The 23,539-nt window shown below is 36.7% G+C and overlaps 1 protein-coding gene across 6 annotated transcripts in view; it reads right to left on the bottom strand.

Moving 5' to 3' along the window:
• The window catches only part of C6H15orf41 (chromosome 6 C15orf41 homolog), a 135,206-nt gene that overhangs the window by 14,621 nt on the left and 97,046 nt on the right, over nt 1-23,539 (bottom strand). The window contains exon 11 of one of the 6 annotated variants that reach the window (XM_032112316.1): nt 12,539-12,569. The exons of the other annotated variants lie outside the window; for them this stretch is intronic. Within the exon in view, the coding sequence (XP_031968207.1) occupies nt 12,545-12,569 (25 nt within the window). The 3' untranslated portion in view covers nt 12,539-12,544. Of the gene's footprint in view, nt 1-12,538; nt 12,570-23,539 lie in introns of those variants that run through there. 6 annotated transcript variants of the gene reach the window in all.

Genomic DNA, 23,539 nt, shown 5'->3' with positions numbered 1-23,539 from the left:
ATCCCGGTTTAGTCATTGTCCAGTACTGACATTAGAAGTTGTGACTAGAAGGCAGCCAAAGCCAACTCAGCTGCACTTGGGGTATGAGTACCAGAAGCGCCAAAATGGAGGCAGTCAGGCTCACAACCCCAAGGCATGGCAAGATGAGAGCAGCAAAAGCTTGTGGATTACTTTAGGCCTAATTTAGGCTTGATACAGGTGACTAAATTTAGTCTACGTACTAAAGGCAGCAGATGGTGTCTTTCAAAGAATCAACTGAAGCATTTGAGATAGAAAAATACCGTTTGAGTATAGTTAAATATAGTTGCAGTCTCAACAAGTTCTTTACATAAAACATCTGACAATATTGTTTGCTCCAAGTAAGTCAGGTCTGCACTAATTTCAGGTTGTTCAGAGGAACTCTTGTATTGGTTTAATCACACAAATCTTGAAAGAAACCCATAGCTAAAGTAGTACACTGATAATTGTGGGACACTGAGTTTTGTCTTGGAAAGGAGTTTCACAGAGATATACTGTAAAGCCAGAAGGCAAAATTCAGTTAACCCAAAGCCAAATGGTTCTCTCTTAAGAAAAAAACCCCAACAACAACAAACTAAGGGATCACTTAAAAAAAAAAAGAATGAAAACAACTAAGTAAAATATGCATCTGAGTTTAACTTGCCCTCCAGTTGAACCAGTTTTGTGCTAGAACAAAAAAAAAGACTTTTATTTATTTATCGAAGTGGTCTAGTAGGCTCACACATATACTACTTCACTTCAAGAGAAACTACTTTCTAGTAATGTCTTTTCCTCTGGAATGTCTGTGTGAGGTCCATACCAGCTTCTAAGGATTTGCCTAGACATGTGGCTGTTGTGAGGTGATTTTTTCACCATCAAAAAGCCTTGCATGTGGTTATATGAAAAAATGCATTTTCAACACACTGCTTGATACTGAACAGAAATGTAAAACAATTTGGAATTGTTTTTATCTAAATAAAACTTAAGCTTCATTTATTCTTAGTCTATTTGTTATAGATATGCTATATGCATCTCAGCATAATGTAAATAATTTGAATTCCAAAAGACCCTCATAATAAAATGCTGGCATATGAATTATTATTTCTAACATGCATGCATTTAAACAAATATTTTATCAAATGGATTCAGCCAAGTATTCATCTTATGAAAGTTGGTGATTTTAATTATGAAGGTCACACCTGAACGTGTCTTTTAAGGACTGCATTCTGGTCCCTCACTTTTGAATGCCAGCTAAAAAGCTGGCTTTGTCTCCTTGTTTTTCTTTTTAAATATGAAGCATTAGCATGAAACCAGAGCATTACCATTTGTACATCACTACTTATTTTCTGGGAAAGGGGAATTACAAAAGTTCACAAATAAATTATTACCTTCTAAGAAAATTTAACATCAGTCATCAGAATCACAGTTGTGAGTAAACGGGTTTTACTTGTAGTACTAATAAACCTTGAAGATAAAATAATTAACCCCCCCTATAATAACACATAAAACTTTTACTGGATTTTTACTGTTTATGGACACTCAGCTTTATTTTAGTGTACTTGTAGAAGTCTCATTTGTGTCAGCGGAAGAAATTTAGAAATTGGCAGAGCTAGGCTAGTAGGCAACAACTATAGACCACATTTTCGAATAAGGTCAGTTGGCATCAGTCAGCCAACTTCCTTATGTCTAGACTAGTTTACTATTGCTGATGACACAGCATTATATATCTTGGCAAACACTTAAGAGCCACTGCTCAGAAATGTACTTCGATTAGCATGAAACTTTCCACTTAAACAGCTACTGCAGCCCTAATTCAGAAAAGTTTATAACAAGGTTATTTTTTTCTACCATTCATTTACAGAGTTTAAAAATCAAATAAAGGTACTTTTGCATGAAGACAGTGCATTTTAAAAACTCTGAATGCAATTTGAAGATAACGGTGGGGTTTTATTATTCCTGTCAGTTTCCAAATCCTCCACACAATTTTGTCATCCAGTGACACTCACACATCACCTTATTACTTTGACTTCACCAAATCCGGTTGAAAGAAAGGAATAAAAAATCCAGTATTTAGAAAAATCAAGTAACTGAATGATAACTTTTGCTTTAAAAATCTGATCCTTAACCTGTAATCCATAAGGCTGCAATATTTTTGTGCCAAACTCCCTTAAGCCACTTAACACTGACTTCCTACCGTAGCAACTGCAAAAAAATAAATGAATTTCCTTGCAAATGTGGCTCAAGAAAGTTTAACAAGTTCTGACCACTTTTAAAGATAATAGGAAACTTGTCCATGGCATGAACAAGTACTACCTACATCATGCCTCACACACAGACACTAGCAGCATAATATGTCTCAAGGATGCAGGCACCCAGTTCATGCTGCTTAAGGTAAAATTAAGCAAGTAAAACCTAATCTGCTTTAAGCTTTGATGTTACCACAGCAGTTGGAGGAAGTCTTATTTTTACTGAAGACAAGGAAAAATCAAAGTCTACTTATATTTCGTGAGACCCCCATTTCCAAGGTTTTGACTCAAAAGTGGGAATTTCTTTGGGCTGAGAAAGGTAGGCATTTCCATGAATGCCAGAAACTGGTATTATATGCAGTTGATATGGAATTTAGAGTTGTCAGGTGAAAAAAAAGGTGGATGGAAACTAATATCAGGCCTCTGTCTCTACGGTTACACCTCACTCAGACGTGATTACATCTTAATGAGCTTTTTTTACACTAGTTGTCTTTTTAACTCTGCAATGAGACTGTTAAAGCTTCAATCAAACAGCAGTATTTCATCAAGCTTATAATATGATTTAATTGCTTTTGGCACTTTGAGAATAAAAAGAAATCAAGTGATATTTATGTGGACATAAGGGAGCATTTAAAATATTTTAGAATTTTCCATAGCACAGTTTTAAATGCATATTAGTAGATTGCACCAGAAACTGTGCAAGTCACTGTCATTAAAATATTATAAATACAATATAACTTTTAGCTGCATAATACATTTTTAATAAACAAACTGTCGAAACACATTCTTCACTTACACTTATTCATTCAGATCTGAGTACTGTTCTCCAGGCAAATAAAGGATTTCTATAATCCTCAATGACAAGTTAGGCTTTTTTAAAAAAATACAGTTCTCATGGAAATTAACTTTTAAAAACTATGATTAAATAACATTAAGGTTACAGTGATTTACAAGGATCAAGGCTTTCTAAGTGAAGACTGATGCAGTGAGTGAGAAAGAAAACACATACTGGCTTCAAGGCAGCTTGTCATTAAGAGGAGAAAGCCTTGAGTAAACTTCTAATTTCTCAATTTCTGTTGGTTCATGTCCTAAAATCTACTAAAATATAACTTTGTTGTTGTTGTTTATTAAGCAGTATTCCAGATGCTCCACTCTCAAGTGGTTGCGTGCACTTAAGGTACAACATTTTTTTCTTTCAGTCTCAGCATGTTCAAAAATCAGGTAGATGCTTTCTTTGTACATCAGATAGTAAGGTTTTGTGCTCTAAAGACACACTACAAGGTGACCCTGTGCCTGCACTGCAGGATTGGGCTGATGTACTGAAAATTAACATGGTACTCACATCAACATTTTAGAAAAGAGATTTTTAACCCTTATACTGCTGAACTGTTTCATGGAAATAATGGCCACAGTTTTTTTTCACAGAATCATAGAATGGTTTGGGTTGGAAGGGACCTTAAAGATCACCTGGTTCTAAGCCCCCTGCTGTAGGCAGGGGTGCCACCCACTGAGATCAGGTTGCTCAGGACCCCATCCAAACTGACCTTGAACACTCTCAAGGATGGGGCATCCACAATCTCTCTTGGCAGCCTGTTACACTGCCTCACCACCCTTGAATGCAGCCCACAAGGTACTTGGCCTTCTGGGCTGCGAGTGCACACTGGTGGCTTCTTCTGGCTCTAGTGGGGATCACCTGGGTATGCACCTTGGAAAACAATGCATTTTGGCTGCATAGGAAGATAGTTCCAGTATCTGGCTAAAAGAGATAATAGTGTTCCAGGTACATTATTTGATAGTTTGGAGATAAATGCAGTATTCTGGGAAATACAAGGATTCTACATCAGTTAACCATTTCAATACAGGGCAAAATGACCTCAGGCACCCTGTATGAGGGACATAACTAAACAAAAGCTCAACCAAAAAACCCTAAAATCCAAAAGGCACAATACAAGAAAAAATTTCTTCATCTTCTTTTTCAGAAGCTTCAAAATTTCCATTCTGGCGGAGAAAGTCTAATATTCTATTCTACATTAGGTGTGGCATCAGTGTATTTGTCTTTCATAATTCAGGGTTAGCACATTGTTTTAGTGTCCACTATTTTGCAAGTCCATTCACGTGTTCCTGTTGAAAAACAACAACGCCCTTCCAATCCTACAACATGCAATTTGAGGACTAGTTTACTAAAGCAGTGCTGCTTCTATTTTAAATTGTGCTACTTGTATTTACCAGTTAAGGCATTGCAAGAATGGTGGTATTCTTCGAATAAACAAGGAACAGAGATGGTTGCTGGCACTGCAGAACTATTCCATACACTGTTACTGAAAGCACCGCTTTCTGATTAAATCCAGGCAAGGAATGTTGCTTCTTGAGCTTGTTACTCAGTTTCCCTTAGAAAACCTCATGCCATTAGTTCGCTCTCCAGAGACTGTCGATGCAAGGCCACTATTGTTTGATTCTGCACCTTTGAAGCTGTGGATCAGTGCTGAGAGGAGTTACTGAGGTTATTTCAAACATTCTGTTAAACTCACAGCAGCCTTCCCAAAGGAATGCTTGGCTGCAAACTACCTCTTATCCTGGGTGACAGAAAACATGAGAAAAGCTTTTGAGTACTGTTAGATTGAAGTCCAGGCAGCCACAAGTGCTGGTCAACTCAAGTTGCCACTAGGTGATTAATAGTTGTTTATTTTTAGGGCTGGAAGTAACAGGCTATCCTAAGGCCCGTGCAAGATGATATCTGAATAATCTGTGAGTGTCTCACAGTTTGCAGCAATCCTTTCTTTCTGTGCAGCTGTTTATCTGGTGTCAGTGCTCACCAGAATGACAGGATATGCCAAAAGTGCATTTAACCAAGGAGGCAGAACTGCTCTTACAACATTAGATTTTTGTTTAGTAATTGTTGTAAAAAAGAACCAAACTAATCAGAAAAGTTGCTCAGGAAATTTTGATAGCAGAAATGTTGATAAATAAAGGTGCTATATACCTGCATATTTAGTATTTGCTGAGCATAAATCTTGGAGCCAGCATTAAAGCTATCTCAAGACATTTTGAATGAATTATTAGACAATTCTGTATCTTCAAATCCTTATACACAAATATGCAATAAAACAAACAATGTAACAGATGAATTAACAAATGGAGGACAGCTCATCTGTGCTTCCAACTTCCCAGATCAGAGAATTAGAAGACCGCACAGTAAATCATACTGAGTATCTCCACACAATGCTGCTTAGCAGTTAACTACCAAACACACTATTGCCCATAATTGACAGGCAGAAGCATTTTATGTGTGATGCTGTACTTAAATTTACTGTCTCTCAAAACGTAAGTCACCTATCTGTATTAAGCAGGGAACAGATGAAAAAGGAAGTGGTATGTCTGCTGCCCATTACTGTGGCACCTGATGCCCACCCAGAAGGAAGGCAAACACCCCTTCTGACCTTGAATATTCCCACTACCTTTGCAATCTGCTGGCAAACTTTAATTGTGCCTGGCACACACTTATTTTTAATGCCTGAAGCTCGTCAGCTTGTCTCTCAGTTGATTCATATACCCAGTGTCTGTTCAACTCAAACTGGTCCTGCCCCACTTCATATTTGAAAATAATTTGGGATTTAGTTGTTATTCAGAAAGGAGTGCATTCTGAGATACACAAGTCTTATGTATCACCTGCAAAATGTCCGGTCTCCCAGAAGAAATATTTTCACATGGTGAAAGTTGGAGACCGTTCCAGAGACTCTAGGAGACCACAAATATCTGTAGTTAAGTGTTACATTCATTATTAGGTGAAGTAAGTGCATAACTGGGGATGAGCAAAGAAATCTACTTCCCCTTTCTGCCTTCTCTCTCCTTAACTATTTATACAGCTACACACAGAGCTCTACTGCATGCACCTTCTGAAAAGTTCATGCTATTTAGATTTATTTACAAGTTATTTGTTCCTTCTCAGTATATACCAACACTAAACCCAGTTGCGTTTCAGCTTTCTTTGCTTACTATGCACCAAACTTTTCTGGGCTGACCACCAATGTGCAGAATTCTGTCCAAAAGGAAGACATAAAAATGTACATGGCAATGTAAGTGAGCCCATAAGGAGGGAGAGGAAGAATCAGAGGAAAATACTATCATTTGTGAACTTTTAAAAGCAACGGCAGATTAGTTGAGTTAGCCAGTGACATATTACAATCCATGCCTGATGAGAACTGAGGCAGAAGTCTGCAAGACAATAAAATTGCATAATACTAACATTTTCCTTCATACAATTACATGTTGAAAACAGTGTAAGACAGCTGGACTACATATTCTTGTCCTTCCTTCCTTCCCTCCTCCCTCCCTCCCTCCCTCCCTCTACTTTCTTTTTTTTGTTCTTTGCCATGCAATTGCTAGATTGCTAGATAAATGAATGTTTTTGGTTGGCAGACTTCTAAGGGCATCAAAGACAGTACTAGCAGTCTCATTTCAAACAAACCAGGAAAAGTGTGACATATTGAGCTGCTAGTCCTGTTCAATTTCTGTTCCCTTTAAGACAAAAGCAAAACTAATAGAAAATAAAAGTAACAACAAGAAGAAAAATAAACACCACTTTTCCCTTCAAAGAGAAATTAAGCTTCAGCAAGCAGCTTGAAATGTCATGAACAATGAGTTTTACCAACTCTTCTGAGACCTGGCTAACTTCCACCTGAGCATGGCCACTTTTTTTTTTTTTTGTTCTTACGCTGCATAAAAGCTCAGAGTAAGTAAATTAAGTGATAAGATTACTATCTGTTCTGACCAGCTGTCTTTCCCTCTCCCTTGTTAGCCAAAAATTGCAAATATCTTGTTTCTTAAAGTGCTTATTTTCCAATCTTCTCCCTGTATTTGTGATTGCAATATCAAAGCACACCATGCATTCAAAAAGTAAGGAAGGATTGTCGTTAAAAATGGTTCCTGAATTCCACAGGAACCTCTCAAGAAAGCTGTCTCTCACAGAAATCCACTTGTCAGGAACAGCCATAATGCAGCTTAAGGAGAGGTGCTGACATAAGGTTTCCATCTGCTCTGACCTTAGTACAGATTAATGAGTATGTTGAAGACACCTTCAACTTGAACTGAGTAATGGAAGACCAGTATAGACAGTAAAAAATTCTTGTCAGTCCCCTCAGTTTATAGCACTCTTGCAAAAGAGGTGGGGGTCTTCCTGTCTGTTCAAACTAGACCATCATTAGCTGGAAGGCATAAAAAACCCCCAACCAAACCCGAAAAACACTCAAAAAAAGAGGGAAAATAGAGTCGATAAATAAGAGGGAAGAGAGAACAACTGCACCTCATTAAACAGTCAGTGAACATTTATGCAATTTCAACTACTTCAACTTCCAGGGTCTCTCCATACCAACTACTGACTTTTTCCAAAGATTTCAAAATGTCTTTCTGTACCTTTGAGGTATCACATTTATTATAATTCAGTATTTCTGCACTGGAGGTAACTTTGTAGTTTGTAGGTATGTGCACAGCAGACTAGTATACCTCAGATATTACTACACACAAATACAAATATACCCAGTAAGTCTGGCATCACCTTCCTGAAAAATGAGATGAATCCTAAATGGTAATTGGAGCTTTTCAGTACCAAGTCTTTGTTATACAGAATTACCCAGTGACAAAGTTATTTCCATCAGGCTGTAGTGATACAAACTGATTATCTCTTGAAATAGTGTGGTATATTCTGCCTTGGTTACAGAAACAGGCTGCCCAGTCACAGGCTGCCCTAAAGTCCTTCCCCACTCAGAACTACCTGACTTCAAGATGTATAAATTGATGCAGGTTTGCATTTTTTTCCCCCCAAGCCTCCCTAGACCTAAAGCACTAGGATGAACTGCCAAAGGAAAACTAGCAGAAGTATTGCATTTTTGCTGAGGGCAAATAGGACTTCCAGTTTGAGATCAGAATATCTCTGTTTCCACAGCTGCTAAATCCACATTAACATTTTTAAAAGCTATTTCTAAAGCCATACCAATAGATAAAGCATTATTTTTAGTTAAGTTCAAAGAGAAGAAGAAGTAAAGCTTTTCCTGTTCTACCTGATTTCGCTATGGCAACAGCAGGAAAACGGTAAATTCAGGAGATTAGGAGAACTATAATTCCAGCTGAACCAGCAAAAATAAGAATTAAAAATTAATTTATAATTTCTTGATTACCTACAGGCACTTTTGAACCATTCTTTAATTAAAAAAAAAAATCAAGTCAGACCACAGAGAAAATGATAGAACTGGTATAGAACAGCTTCTCTTTGCTTAAGTAATGTTTCCACTTTAATGTACTTATTTGCTCTCATTTGCTTAACACTGCCAATATTTAGTACTGTGCAAATTTATGGAAATCTGACTTTAAAGAGCTTTATGGTACTGAGTGATTTTTAAATTTTTGACATACTTATACTGAAGTGCCTTGATGAGATTCTGGAATAAATGAAATAAAACTCAGTAGCATGTAATGATGTCTTGTGACATGCTGTGAGGTAATATAGGCAGTAACATGTCATGACTGTGGGTAAAATAATCTGAACGCTTTCACTCTGGTTTACTTTGCACAGTCTGTCCTACAACTATAAAAAACTATGAATAAAACCTGATAGATCTTTTTCTCCATGGGCATTAAAGGACAATTCTGCAACTGCAGAATACCTTACTTATATATTGCAGGAATTGCAAGACTTATGTTAGAGGAACCCAGACTGCAGTCCACTTTTTAAAAAACAAAATAAACCCAAACCAGATACTATATTTAGATTGCTATTGTGTAAATACATCATTAAAAAAAAAATCACAGAATTACAGATTAGGTCAGGGACCACATTGGTCCAGCCACTGGACATCTGGCCCAACCTCCCTGCTCAAGCAGGGTCTTCCTAGAGCACATGGCACAGGTTTATGTTCAGGCAGTTCTTGAGTATCTCCAGGGAGGGTGACTCCACAACCTCTCTGGACAATCTGTTCCAATGCTTGGTCACTCACACAGTAAAGAAGTTCTTCCTCATGTTCAGGTGGAACTTTCTGTGCACCAGTTTCTGCCCATTGTCTCTTGTCCTGTTGCTTGGTACCACCAAGAAGGGCCTGGATCCATCCTCCTGACACCCTCCCTTTAGATACTGATAGACACTGACGAGGTCTCATCTCAGTCAACCTCTTCTCGAGACTGAACAGGCCCAGCTCCCTCAGCCTTTCCTTGTAAGAGAGATGCTCCAGTCCCTAAATCATCTTTGCTGCTCTCCACTGGACCTGCTCCAGGAGCTCCCTGTCTCTCTTGTCCTGAGGAGCCCAGAATTGGACACAGCACTCCAGATGTGGCCTTACTAGGGCTGGGTACAGGGGCAGGATCACCTCCCTTGACTTGCTCGCCATGCTCTTCCTAAGGCATGCCAGGATCCCACTGGCCTTCTTGGCCACAAGGATCATGGACAGCTTGTTGTCCCCAGGACCCCCAGGTCCTTCTCTGGAGAGCTGCTTTCCAGCAGATCAGCCCCCAGCCTGTACTGGTACACGGGGTTATTCTTCCCCAGGTCTAATAAAAAAAATAAATCTAAATTAATAAAAAATTCTAGTAGAAGAACAGATGTGGTGACAGTAACAGAAAAGTTTTAAATTTTTGATATCACTGTGTGGAAGCCATGACCAATCTAACAACATTTGCTGTCTTAAATAGCAAAGATTCAGAAACTAAACCAAACATCTTTTAGTAATTGTTTACATTACCCACTTTTTTTTATTGCAGGTAACTAATCTGACTTTTGTATGTGATCTGAATTTAACAAGAACATGCTCAAAATATTGCTACAGTTGGGTTCAAACCTACACAAATATAAAGCCTGCAATAAAAATTGTATTTCCCTTTGCTTCCCCAGAGGAAGAAGGAATCAATCCATGTAACAGCTGATCAGAAAATGGACACAAAGCAATGCAGCAGCTATAGAAAGGGCAAAATAATCATATGAAGTGTTGGGAGAGAGATATTCAGTATGTTCTTGAAGACTTGCTTAGTCCTTATGTAGAAACCGTTGACAGGTCATTCCAGAAAGACATATAATAAATAGCCAGATATGGTGCAAGGCTACTGCACTATCTGGGAAAAAGAACAGTTGTTCATAGGAAAGATTAAATAAGTTTGGTCTTTCCAGCCTAGGAGAGTAAAGGCTGAGGACAGGGTACTGTCCTCTACCAACACATCAGGAAGACTAATGCACTGGGTCTAGAAAAAACTTCCAGTGAGAGCAGTGGGACCAAAATACTATAAATTATTTAAAAATTACACTTGGTATGTTTAACAAACAAGTTATAAGATACGGTGTTTATCATAGCTGGGGATTAGACACAGTGACAAAACCATAGACATTTCTGAATGCAGTACATAAAACTAGTAATACAAAATGCTCTCTCAAGCAATCTGGAATGATATCACTGCTAACAAAATCAAACAGACTCAAATGTCTTTTCTCTACCTGAGAAAAAAAGACAAACATCTGTATAATATGATATATATTTATAAAATGAGATACCAGAAAGTCATCCAGAATGCAGAAAGAGTTTAAAAAACGTAATATTAAAAGAAATCTCCTTTTAAAATGAACAATATGAATTTGAACCATGCTTAGTTGCCCACAGACATAGCTTAATCATTTACTTTTCATAAATAATAATGGCTTGTCTGATTTTTATCAGTGTTAACATCTGGAAATTGCAAAGGTTCTCTACACTTGTAGGTACACTTTAAATACATAAAGACAGGCAAACTTTTCTAATCGAAGAAGTATATTCAACTTTTCTAATTTCACTTTTTGTTTTTGCTACACATACCACTACCTCAAGCTCTTCTGGTTTGGTGTTATCCAGATTACTCCTGCCTAATCCTCCAGCCTAAAGCAAATAGAACAATCAAAGGTATGTTGAAAGAAATGAAATAACCACGAAACCTCTGAAATATGTAATAGCTTCATCACCAGTTCCTTGTCTTAGTTTTCAGGGAGAAAACCCAATATTATCTTTAAGCAATACCCATGCCAATCACACACTTCATATACCCCACTCCCCTTTTTTTTTTTAAATTTAACTTATGAGTTCTTCTTAAGGCCCCGGTTGTAAAGTACATAGCTCATAAAAGGTTCCTGGGACCAGGTGACCATCTCATCACCCCGGTTCCACCTGGAGAAGTGGACTCATTGTGGATACTGCAGCTCATAAAGTGCACAGCAAATCCAGTAGTAAGTGAAGGTACAAAATTCTCAATGGAGAGGTTGTGCCCGTAAACCAACTTCGTGGCAAAGTGTGACAGGTGGAGAATAACGCAATCCCTGCCATCCCCAACAAGCTTGCCTGCAGTAAAAATAGCTGAGTAGGGCTGAACATTTTCTGCTTACAAATTGAGCTAAATTTAACAGTAAAACTGAACAAAGCAATAGCAACTGAATCAAATGTGACAGCAAAAAACCCATTTTATGCACACATTTTATTACAGTTCTTAACTTTGTGTTTGTATAGTGAGTGAATTTATGCTTCAGCACGTCTAAAACTGAATTACAGAGACACATACAGTGGTAATTTTCTTTACAGTCACCCACCAACTGAATGAGAAAAAAGAGAGCAACTATTCTAGAACAAGTGTACACTCAATTCCTTTGTTTTACCTGTCCAGTCACTCACAGAACAAAAATATTTATTGCAAGGATGAGCTATAAAGTGTCAGATATCAGATTCAAAGTGTGAAGAAAGATGCATCTCTAACTACTTTCATACACTGCTCCTAGAAAGAACCTTTTCATTACACTGCTTCTGGGATAGTTAACAAAAAGAGGCATGAGAGATGAGAGTGACATACTCTCACTGTAGATTTTCTCTTTGTAAAGACAAAAGATATGTGAACTAAAAGTGTGGTGTGAAACAACTGGACAATAATTGAAATAAAAGTCCCAAATGCACTATGTTAGAAAAGCAGAGTTAAACCATTATCCTCACTCAGCACTAATCGGCACTGCCAACAAACTTGCAACAAAGGCTGATGATAAATAGATCCTAAATGATGGCACTTATATTTTCACGCAGTTTCAGAAATACCAATGATCTAAGATAAGTTATGTAAGGAGCAAGCAACCACCTTTCCTGATTTTGTATACAGAGCTTAGTGAAATAGTATGTATTTTAAAGATTTTCCCAAAAAACAAGAGAAGCAAACTCAACAATTTTAGTGTACTATCAGAAAGGTGAGTTGAAATATGAAGCTCTTAATTTACAATAAATATTTTTAACATTAAAGTGGCTTTAAAAATCCTTTACCTTTTGTCAATTCCAGGATTTCCAGATGAATCTGAAAAAATCAGTAATTCTCATGTTGGACTAACTTACAGTTAAATGATCTATGTAGTTTTATATTTTACATATTTTTACCACTTCTGTTAGAATCTATTCACTAGATTCTAACAAGTAATTTTAAGAGATTGTCAGGAAGGCATGCTTGATAGTTTACAGTTTTTTCACTACTAAAATAAAAACAATTGATGAATTGGAAAATTAAATGCCAGTTTTAATAACAGTACTTTGAAGTAGAGACCGAACTTGTTTTGGGATATTTCTGACTTTTTACTCTATTTTAACAAGGTCATCTTTAAACATATCTTTTTATTGTCTCGCCCATAGAGTAGTTATTATAATCATGGAATCATACAATGGTCTAGGTTGGAAGGGACCTCAAAGGTCATTGAATTGGAAATCCCCCTGCCATGGGCAGGGACACCTTCCACTAGACCAGGTTGCTCAGAGCCCCATTCAGCCTGGCCTTGAACAGTTCCATGGATGGGGCATCCACAACTTCACTGGGCAACCTGTTCCAGTGCCTCACCACCCTCATGCAAACAAATCTTTAATACCTAATGTAAACCTACTCTCAGTCTGAAGACATTCCCTCTTGTCCTGTAATTTCATGCTCTTGTAAAAAGCCTCTGTCCATCTTTCTTGTAGGCTCCCTTCAGGTACTGGAAGGCCACAATTAGATCACCCTGAAGCCTTCTCTTTTCCAGGCTGAACAATCCCAGTTCTCTCAGCCTTTTCTCACAGGAGAGGTTCTCCAACCCTCTGATCATCTTCAAGGCCTTCCTCTGGACTCACTGCAGCAGGTCCATGTCCTTCCTGTGCTGGGACTCCAGAGCTGGATGCAGCACTGCAGGTGGGGTCTCACCAGAGCAGAGCAGAGGGGCAGAATCCCCTCCCTCTCCCTGCTGCCCACGCTGCTCTGGATGCAGCCCAGGACACACTTGGCTCTCTGGGCTGGGAGTGCCCATGGCAGGGTCATGTCCAGCTTCTCATTCACCAATCCTACCTTTAGAATAAATGAGGGGTAAATATGTGGCTCTCAAGAATGGTCTTATGGGAAATGTGTATTATGTTTACTGTTACTTGATGATGAAATGTCAACAGACTAAAATATTTCTTTAATTAATTACTCAATTCAATAAAAGCATCAATAGTTTGCCTGGTTTTAAAATACAATTTCACTACAACACATTGAAAGAAATAATACTAACATAAAAGCCCTGCCATGTGCATTAGTCCATATTAAACCACAGCCTCCCGGCCCCTGGCATTAGGCTATTGTTAAAGGTCTGACAAACCCACAGCTACAAGGAAATTCAGAGATCAGAATGAAAATCTTTACTTACCACTTTGTGCCTAGATATAATTCACTGTCTGTATTAAGGAAAAGCCAATAACTCTGTCTTTGTAGGTTTAATATAAAACCATTAAAATAGATGGTATCTTAAAAAAATAGTAAGGAAACATTAAGGATGTTGTGAATACACACACATATATTACACAGAACTGTTTACATTCTGTGGTTTTTTCACAACATGTGGGGGGCAAAATGGTTTTGATTACCTCACTAAACACAAATGAAGAAATATTGACCATTCAATCAGGAGTTTCAGGCATTGGACTGTATGATAGGGACCTTCCAAATACAATTGAAGAAAATGTACCTCATAAATAATGCTGTGCCCATTAAGGCAAAGACAGTCAACTGACACTTCACATGATGCAATATGAATAAACAAGGTGGCCCGCATGATGATAAGGAAATTACTGCAACAGTTCAAAATGGAGAGAAAACATTAATGAACAAAAAGTTCTCTTTTCACAATATATATTGTTTAATATTTCAGATTTTTCCTCCTGTTTTGAAGAATTCAATCTCATTCATGATTCCTTTACATGAATGGAAGGTAAACAGATGTACTGAAATCTCTCATGACACTACAGCATTTCACTGTTGTTTATTTTAATTTCTGGCATACATTATGATCCATACTTAACGGATTCTCTGTTTTTATGCCATTTTGATTATATCAGCATGTATTTTAGTCATTGATCAGCAACTCCATTTGTCTTTTATACCACAATTTGACATCAATGCAAGAAATGGGATGAGATGCAAACAAAACTATACAGAATTACTAAATAATAGTTGATCAAGAATTATATTTGCAATGCATGACTTGTCAGAATCAGATTTAACAGTAGGTAATGAATGCTTCTTTGTACTTCCATAAATTTGATAGAAGAAAGGTTGCTTTCAATGTTCAAAAAAATTGCAATTACCAGTTGCTAATCACATCTGAGGATTATTAGTCTTTTTGACTAAGAAGTCAGGGATGACATTAGATGCCTGCCTCTTTATAGTTACTGTTATCAGTGACTCGCTGATCTCAGGTGGATGTCTAGTAAAGAGTACTTCTAACAAAACCCTGCTGTAATGCTCTCCAAACTCAGCTTGGTGGCAGGGAGTTACTTTTGCAGTTGTTGTTCCCAACTGTACAGACACCAGAGAAGCAATGAAGAATGAGCTGTACCACTCACTAGTTGGCTGAGCAAAATTTGGAAACTAACCACACAACAGTCAACTTGACATCAGACTCAAAATGAAGAGTTTTAGTGCAGAAGTCACCACAACAAAAGAACTCAAATATGTTTTGATTTAGCAACATTAAAATGTAATCATTTTTGACCAAAATGAAGAAATTTTTGAAGAAATTTTTCAGTTTAGTTTGCTGAAACATATTTCAGCATTAAATAGTATTTCCCTTGATCCCCCTCCTCTTTCTTTTAACATGTTGGCATGTGGTTAGCCTCCTTCAAGTCTAATGAAGTACTAAAAAGAGTGGAGGAGGGGATATGATTCTCCAGAGCCACAACAGCTATCCACATTCACTACAGAGCATTGCAGGACTGCAGTTGTTGCTTTATTAAAAATTACAGGAAAGAAAACATTTCAAGTTCACCCAAATAATTGATATATTCTCAGCTGGACTGAAGCAGACATTTCACTTTGACTTTTATAGCAGAAATGTTGACACTTAGGAAAACTTTGTTCTCTGTCCAAAACTGCTCCCAACAGCCAACAAAAAAATTCTTCAACCAATTTTCTAGAGTGACAAAGATTATTTTTAAATAAAGGAAAGAAAAGTACTATAAGAAATCAAAGAAACAGGTCATTTTGATATCCAATAACCAAAAGGAATGTTTTGGCAGAAATTAACTTATCTCCACCACAGTCTGATGAAGCTTTTCAGATTTTTAGTACTTGCTTATCTTTGCTAATACACTCAAGCATGCATATATCTTCTGAGAGTTCTGCTTTAATGGCTGAGCTTAAATGGCTCAGCTGACAGGATATGTTAAAAGACACCAAAAAATTAGTATCGAGTTTGATCCCCATGAACAATGCTATACACTTTTAGACTCCAAAAAGTGAAAGATCCATATATTAAAACAACCCCAATTAAAAACATGGAAAATAGACAAATCATTAAACCGCCCACCCCAGAACACTCCCAAATTGGAGGCAAGCTTCATAACAAATGAAACATTTTCAGACAGACAACTTCAACTCAATACTTATTTTCCAGTTCTCTATCCTGTCTTTTAACTTAAAAGTTGTTTATAAATTATATATGAAAAGATTCCCAGGGAATAAAGTTAGAATAGCACTAAACTGATGATTTATATATTGCTGTGGTAACACAAAACTGGGCACAATTATAGATATGCTTACATATACATGAATAAATGTGTATGTAGGTGGAAGAGATTATGCTTTTGATGGGATGCCCTATACTAAAGTAATCTTGGCTAAATTTTGCTTTTCCTCATGACAAGGCAAACGTAATGAGACTTGAGTAACATTACAACCAAGTCTGTGCACCACCCCTGTTTTCTAATCCAAACATTTTACCTTCTGGACAATCTGTGTTAAAAGAACTAGAGTTTGTTTTTCCATTCCTGCACACCCCTCCCACTAAATTTTAAGTGTAAATTTATTAAATTGATTAAGGAAAAGGATAGGATAAATAGGAGCAATTTTCCCTTTTCAGAGCAAAGTGTGACAGCTTTTCATTATAGTTTCATGACATTTACCTGAATTCCATGAGGGCAAATACTTTCTTTTTAGCATTAGCTTCATTAGGAATTCAACACAATATATAAAAGAAATGTGAGTATTTGTTCTGGGGTACTTTTTGAATTTATTTTTTAAACTGAACAGATCATACAAGTTATTATCAGTATAGCAGTTGATTCTATGTGTGCAGAATCAATATGAATATTGTAGTAGAACTTTTATTACAGAACAAACTGACTTTAGCAAGACATTAAATTGTGTAAAAAGAAAGTTGTATATTTTCTGAATGACTGACTTTTAAGAACAAAAAAATATGGAAAGCACTGTTTAAATGGGTATTTTTGTAATACATTTATAACTTGGCAAGAACAGTTTCACTTTTGCTACACTGACTGAAGTTCATTGCAAAATAGTTCTTTGCTCTCACTAAACAGTTTGGAAAACTGGAAGTTTAGGAGGTTATTACTCTCCTGGCCAAAATTTTTAATTTGATTTTTAGTCTGATTTGATCAATGATTAGAAACATTTTTTGTGTGCTCTTACTCTCTTTAAGCTTAAAGAGCTTTCTCCCAGCTGTTTAACCACCAATGTACTTTGAGAAAACCAATGTATTTGCTCATATTTAGCCCACTTGCTCTTGGATACATTAGGACAAACCCAACATGATGTACTGCAGACTGCACTTCTTTTTCTTGTACTGAAAGTGCTTGATCACACAAAGTTTTTAATTTGGAGGATACTACTTTAGTTGCTTTAAGGAGGAAAGTATAAGATTGTTTAGTGTCTTCTAAATCATATACATTTTAACAGTGGTCACACCCTGTGCCTGAGAGTGTTGTCCAAATGCTTCTTGAGCTCTGTCAGGCTGGTGCTGTGACCACTGCCCTGGGGAGCCCATTCCAGGGCCCAACCCCCCCTCTGGGTGAAAAACCTTCCCCTAATATCCAACCTAAGCCTCCCCTGACACAGCTTCAGGCCATTCCCTCGGGTCCTGTCACTGGTCACCAGAGAGATCAGTGCCTGCCCCTCCTCTTCCCCTCACAAGGAAGTTGCAGACTGAATGAGGTCTCCCCTCAGTCTCCTCTTTTTCAGGCTGAACAGACCAAGTGACCTCAGCCACTCCTCAGACAGCTTCCCCTCCAGGCCCTTCACCCTCAGCAGTATTAGCTTATAGAAGCCAATTACTATTTTTTTTTTACCATTTTACCATTACATTTGTGTTTTAAAACTACACTGGATAGCTCCAGTTACAAGAGTGAAGATCCACCATTTTTTCTGAGCTACAGAATACATCCATGTTTTTTGTACTATGTTTTTCATAGAACAAGATTATTAATTTCCAGTATCTGGGAAGTTTCAGACTACTTCAATTTATTTAGAATGCAGTATATAAATTTCCAGTAACCACAATGTGACTAAACCTAAACATTTTGTCTGTTCTGCATTTTACTTGCTAACAATAAAATAGTCACTTTCAATTATAATAAATTAAATTCAAATTGACTTTGTAATCTACAGTGAGACTGAAGTAAGTGCTAAGACTGAACATCTACAGAGCATGTAATTAAATTTCAGGAAACTGTTTTTAGGAAACTATGTTTGCTTTGAATAACTCAACTGATTCAAAATAATTCTACTTTGAAGTCATCTGGCTATATTAAAGGGTTAACTTAAGCAGGAAAATAAATTTTTGACATACGACTAGATAACATGAGACTCAGTAATAAAAAAATGCAAGCCTTTCTTCTGCTGTTTCTCTTCCAGATTAATGAAATTTTTATGTTTGGCATTACGCTGTGTCTTGATTCATTCCATTACTGCTGTCACGCTGCTCTTCCATCCCCAGATGTTGGAATACTGCTCTAAGATAACTGATTTTACTAGTGGGACCATAACAAGAACATTTTGCTTACACAGATATGGGTATGTTAGTCTGCCATGAAATACCCAGCTAGGGCATGGAGCTGAAGTGCACAGACTAAGGGCAAGGGAGGACCAGACTGAAAATACTGCTACTTCTCAAAGCTGGGTTTAAGAAATCAGGAGCGCATAAACAGGAATTTCTCCCTACCTCCCCACTTCCTTTTTTCTTTTCAGGAAACATTAGTGTTCTCTGTTTACAAACTCAATTTTTCAAAAGAGAAACCATGCAGTACATTTTCTAGTTCAATTTCATGAGTCTGAGTCTTTCTTTACGGACCTTACATTAACATAGGAAGGAGTTAAGAACGTTGCTAGTAATGAAAAAGACCTATGCCCCAAACCAACCTTTTATGAAATTTGGTCTCTGTAGAAATTCTCATTCCAGACATTTAGAGGGTAATGAGAGACAGTAATTGTTCAGATTGGAGATTTTATACTTCTTTTTTAAGTAGGAGAAGCAGCAGCTATTATTCGAGCCCACTGATGGTCCTCCTTATTGCTAAGAGTGCACTTTAGTACATGGTATATAAATGTGGTCGCACACCCCCATGTGCTAATCAAGTCCCTCATACCTAACTCAGACTCTTGATGTGGGGTCCTGTGGAAATCTGTCTACCTAAAGTCTGAAACACAAAATAGCATACATCGAGTCAAGTGGTAGTAATAGGTTCTGTGTTCCAGCTGCTCAATAACTTGTTGTCAGGATTTACAGAACTAAACCATAACTAAAAGTTAGTTAATACTACTATTTAATAGAAACATTCCCAGGTAAAAGTGGTATGGAAAAACTTTTTGTGACCTATTGCTTTTATTTCCTCTTGTTGACATTATACTATTTGTAAATACTCTACTAGAGAACACTCACAATGTCATTTCAGGTTTTTTTATACCTAGGTTATCGATACCCGAAGTGTTAGATCACAGTTTGCCACTGCTGTAATCTGTTTCCATTCCTGGGACTTGGAAGATCCCAACGCAGATCCATACAGTCCCCTGCTGCCTGCAGCTCACCTCAGTATGGCACTGAGATCTTGTTCTTGCCTATTATAGAAATTGTATAACCCTGCGTTTGCCATTACCATGGTAGCTTGTTACCTGCCTGCTGCTTTCTCACAACAAGAGCTGCAACTATTCCAATCAATCTGCAAATTTGGGATTATCTTAGCTCTCTGGTAAGATGATCATACTAGTAACTGACAAAATGTATCACTTACAGGCCCCAAATTCCAACACAGAAGGTAAACCTTGAATCCAGACTGCAAGATGTGGAATCATGGGCAACTTTTCTCCTTGTAAAGATGTGAATTAGTTTTCAAAACTCAGTTGATTAGGGTCCAATACGAATAACAGGTAAACCCATAGTAGTAAGTTACTGCATATTTTCTAACAAGAACTCCTATTGTAAATATTTTTCAGTTAATGATTTAGAATAAAAAAACAACTAGCATTCAAGCTAACTATAAATTGCATCTTGAAATCTAGGTAAATGGAACAGATACAAGCAAAATCTTAGACCTGAACAGATAAAATAATAATACTTAGAAAAACATTGTTCCAGGGCAAAATTACTCAACCTCTACTCTCAAAACAAAGCACAATTATAAAACACCACACTTTGAATTATATGGTGTTTAAAGCCTGTTAGTCAGTTAAACGGGAGAAAAAATCTGCACTAAAGCTTTAAGGGACACTTTGGAACAATAACATCCTTATTAAAAAATAAGAATACATCAAAACTCTTCAGTTAAAAGGTTAAGTGTTAGTCTCTGTGTAGTTGATAAATGTTGGGCTAATCTAATCAGTGGCTGCAAGAGGCAATGCCATCAACTAGTTGCCCTGACCCATGCTTCTTACGTTTTCACAAAAGTCAGATTTAAGAAAGATGTAAACTTCAGGCCTTTGACCTAGCAAGGACCTTGTTCATGCCAGCCTGGTGTTCTGCTAAACAGACTGAGAACTTTCAGCTGAAATCAGGAACATGTGCCCTTCACTAACACAACACGACTTGAAAATTAAAATGCAACGTGATCAAGTGCTTTAGGATATTTTAACAGTTAAGAATGCAGCTAGGAAAAAAAAAAGCTTGTATCTGTGTTTTGGTTTGGGGAGGGGGAAAAGGACAAATTAAATTGCACTGGTTTTCTTAAAAAACATGGGGAAACAAAAATTCAGTTCATTAGTTCACGCATGACTGACCTACAGGAAATAAGGAGGTTGTATGTGTCTTTATGACATGTGCCACTTATTAGGTAAGTAGGTTTTACTGCTTCCAATTGAAGTAAGTTAAAACTAATTAGATGGTAGTTAAATTACAATCTAAATACAATAAACCGAAATAAAAATAGCAAATGGCATTTTAGTTATCAATATTGTTCCTAAATGCAGCTGATTATTTCCAAGAGTATGTGTATTGATTATTTCCAAGTAACAAGCTTTGCCAGCTGCTGGAATGGCAGTTTAATGCTACATACACTAACTAGGACAGACTTTTCACATATGCCATATTTAATCAGATTAATTTATTTCATTCCATCTTCTACTGATACTTACATGTGTCTCCTGACATTACATACGAATCTGGACTCTGTATAAAACATAATCCATCCACCCTTTTTGACTATTATGGAATGATAGTACAGTAAAATTGACAGGGAGACCTAGTGATCCAGTTTCTAATTACCACCAGCATCTCAGGACAGTGCTGAGAATTTACACTTGATAACATAAGAAAGCTGCTTGTAGTACCCATGCAGATTTTCACTTACAAATGTGAAGATTACGTATCACTATTTCACAGATTATTTATTACTGTTTTACAAGGATGTACTATCAATAAATGTATCTGCATACATACATATATTTCTTCCATCTCAACCACCTACAAAACAACTGGCTAACTATATTTTTGGCCCACATATGCTTATCTCTTGCACTCCCAGGTTTTAGACTTACGTGGAAACTTGAGTAGGAAATAAACTGTTAAATTTGGATTAGCCAGGATGACAATGCTGGGTTAAAGAAACTAAACAGAGGAAATAAACAGTTACACTACCTTCCATTAAAAAAAGACTATCTCTTTTTGATACTCGAGCATAGAACACACTAACTTACGGATCTACATCTCGTACTGGAGGACCAACCAGAAAAAGTGACTTTTGTAGTTTTTTCCTTCTATCTGGAAGATGCATCTCCTGATTTTAGAGTGTCACTGTCTTTTCAATTAATGGTCAACCTAGTTTTAGTTTTCAGAGAAAGAAAAGCACATACTGAGAAAGCAAATGAATTATTATACTTACCGGATTGGAGGGTTTAGAGGATTATTAAGACTGCATATTGGGGAAGTGCAGTCACATCATTTGTATTTCTTTTGCAATTAAAATTGTTAGCAAAAACATACAAACTCCTGGTTATATGTAGTTTAATCATATCTAAATATATTTACTTCCTCTCTGTGTAAAGCTCTTTATATTTCAACCTACATACTGCCCCAGATTTTCCATCACTTATTTGCACCTTCTAGTACACAGGCAGTGACTGCTTCTTTGGAAAAAAATAAATAAATACATTGCAAGAATGTAGAATGGACAGTTAGCATTACACAGTATAAAAGGTCTTAAACATATTTTTTTTTGGATGAGGGAGCTCTGCATTTACAAATTGAACATGGTATATTGTACTCCTGTAAAAACATTTCCTTCTACAATTTAATAAAGAAATAGGACAGAGCAGGACATTTTCCTAATGGCTGTGAACTTAAAAAAAATCTGATTTAGTAACCATGAGAACTAAAATGTGTTATTATCCACTTTGATTTCATTAATTCAAAGTAACGGGCAGAGTATAGGTAGAAAGGGTTTTATATTTGCTGATGACTTTACACTTAAGGAAACCCAAAACTATGACATGCACATCCCCTAAACCCATGTGGCAGTATCTGCTGTAACAGAAATACAATTGATATGCACAGATCTGTTTCCAGTTTTGGTATAAATGATTTTGTTCTGCATTTCTATTCCAGTGATACTCAATGCAGGAATTGAGATTGTCATTGGCTATATTGGTTATACTTTAGTCAGATTGAGACAGAACTAAAAAAACAGATTTGTACTATTCCTGCATAACTTTCCATGGAAAAAAAGCGCTTTTTTTTTGCTGATTTTATGTTATATGTTTGAATATACTAACATAGACCCATGAACAATTATATCATGACAATATTTATAAAAAGTCGTAAGTATCTAGCAATACAGAATCCTGACAAGTATTCAAAGGTATGATAATGGAAAGAAGTCTCCATTATTTCACTCAAATTCAATGTAAAACCTTATAAATCTATTTAATGCCTTTCAGAATTTAATCAGCATTTTCCCTTTTACTTTCATTGAAGAGTACATTTATTTAATTCAACTTGCTACAAATACTATCTAGTCTAGATAAAACTTTTATAAAGAATAACTTGTCATGACTTTTTTGATCCTGAAATTTTTATATTTAGCTAAATTAATCCACTGCATAATGAAATATTCTTCTATGTCCTCAATTAGAACTAAATTTTCCTCATTCTTTCTCCAATAGGTGCTTCTTGCTACAAGGCGTAACTTCTGTCAGCCCTCCTAAGTTCTAACATCTTTCATGAGAAATGAAATAGGCAATGGCCTTCAAAAAAATATTGAAAAAAATGAAGAAATCCTCTTCCTCTAAGACCAGCAACTAACTGTGATGAAAGCACTGAAAATACCTCCTAAATCAAACTTAGTAATGAAATCTCTTATTGAAGGGAAGATATAAAAGGTATGAGGGACACTTTTTAGCCAGCAATGTTAGAAGATCAAGCTATTGCCACTACATTGAGAAAAAGTCTCCCATACTCCTGGTACCATTGAAATACAATCCATACTTTTCTAAGACACACTTTCTTTGACATTCCCTTTCCAACTGACACACCTCTGGCAGCCCTTTGTGAT

This window comes from Corvus moneduloides, chromosome 6 (genome assembly GCF_009650955.1).
Source record: "Corvus moneduloides isolate bCorMon1 chromosome 6, bCorMon1.pri, whole genome shotgun sequence".
NCBI lineage: Eukaryota > Metazoa > Chordata > Aves > Passeriformes > Corvidae > Corvus > Corvus moneduloides.
Note: the sequence above shows the minus strand (reverse complement) of the source record. Positions and strands in the feature narration are given on the sequence as shown.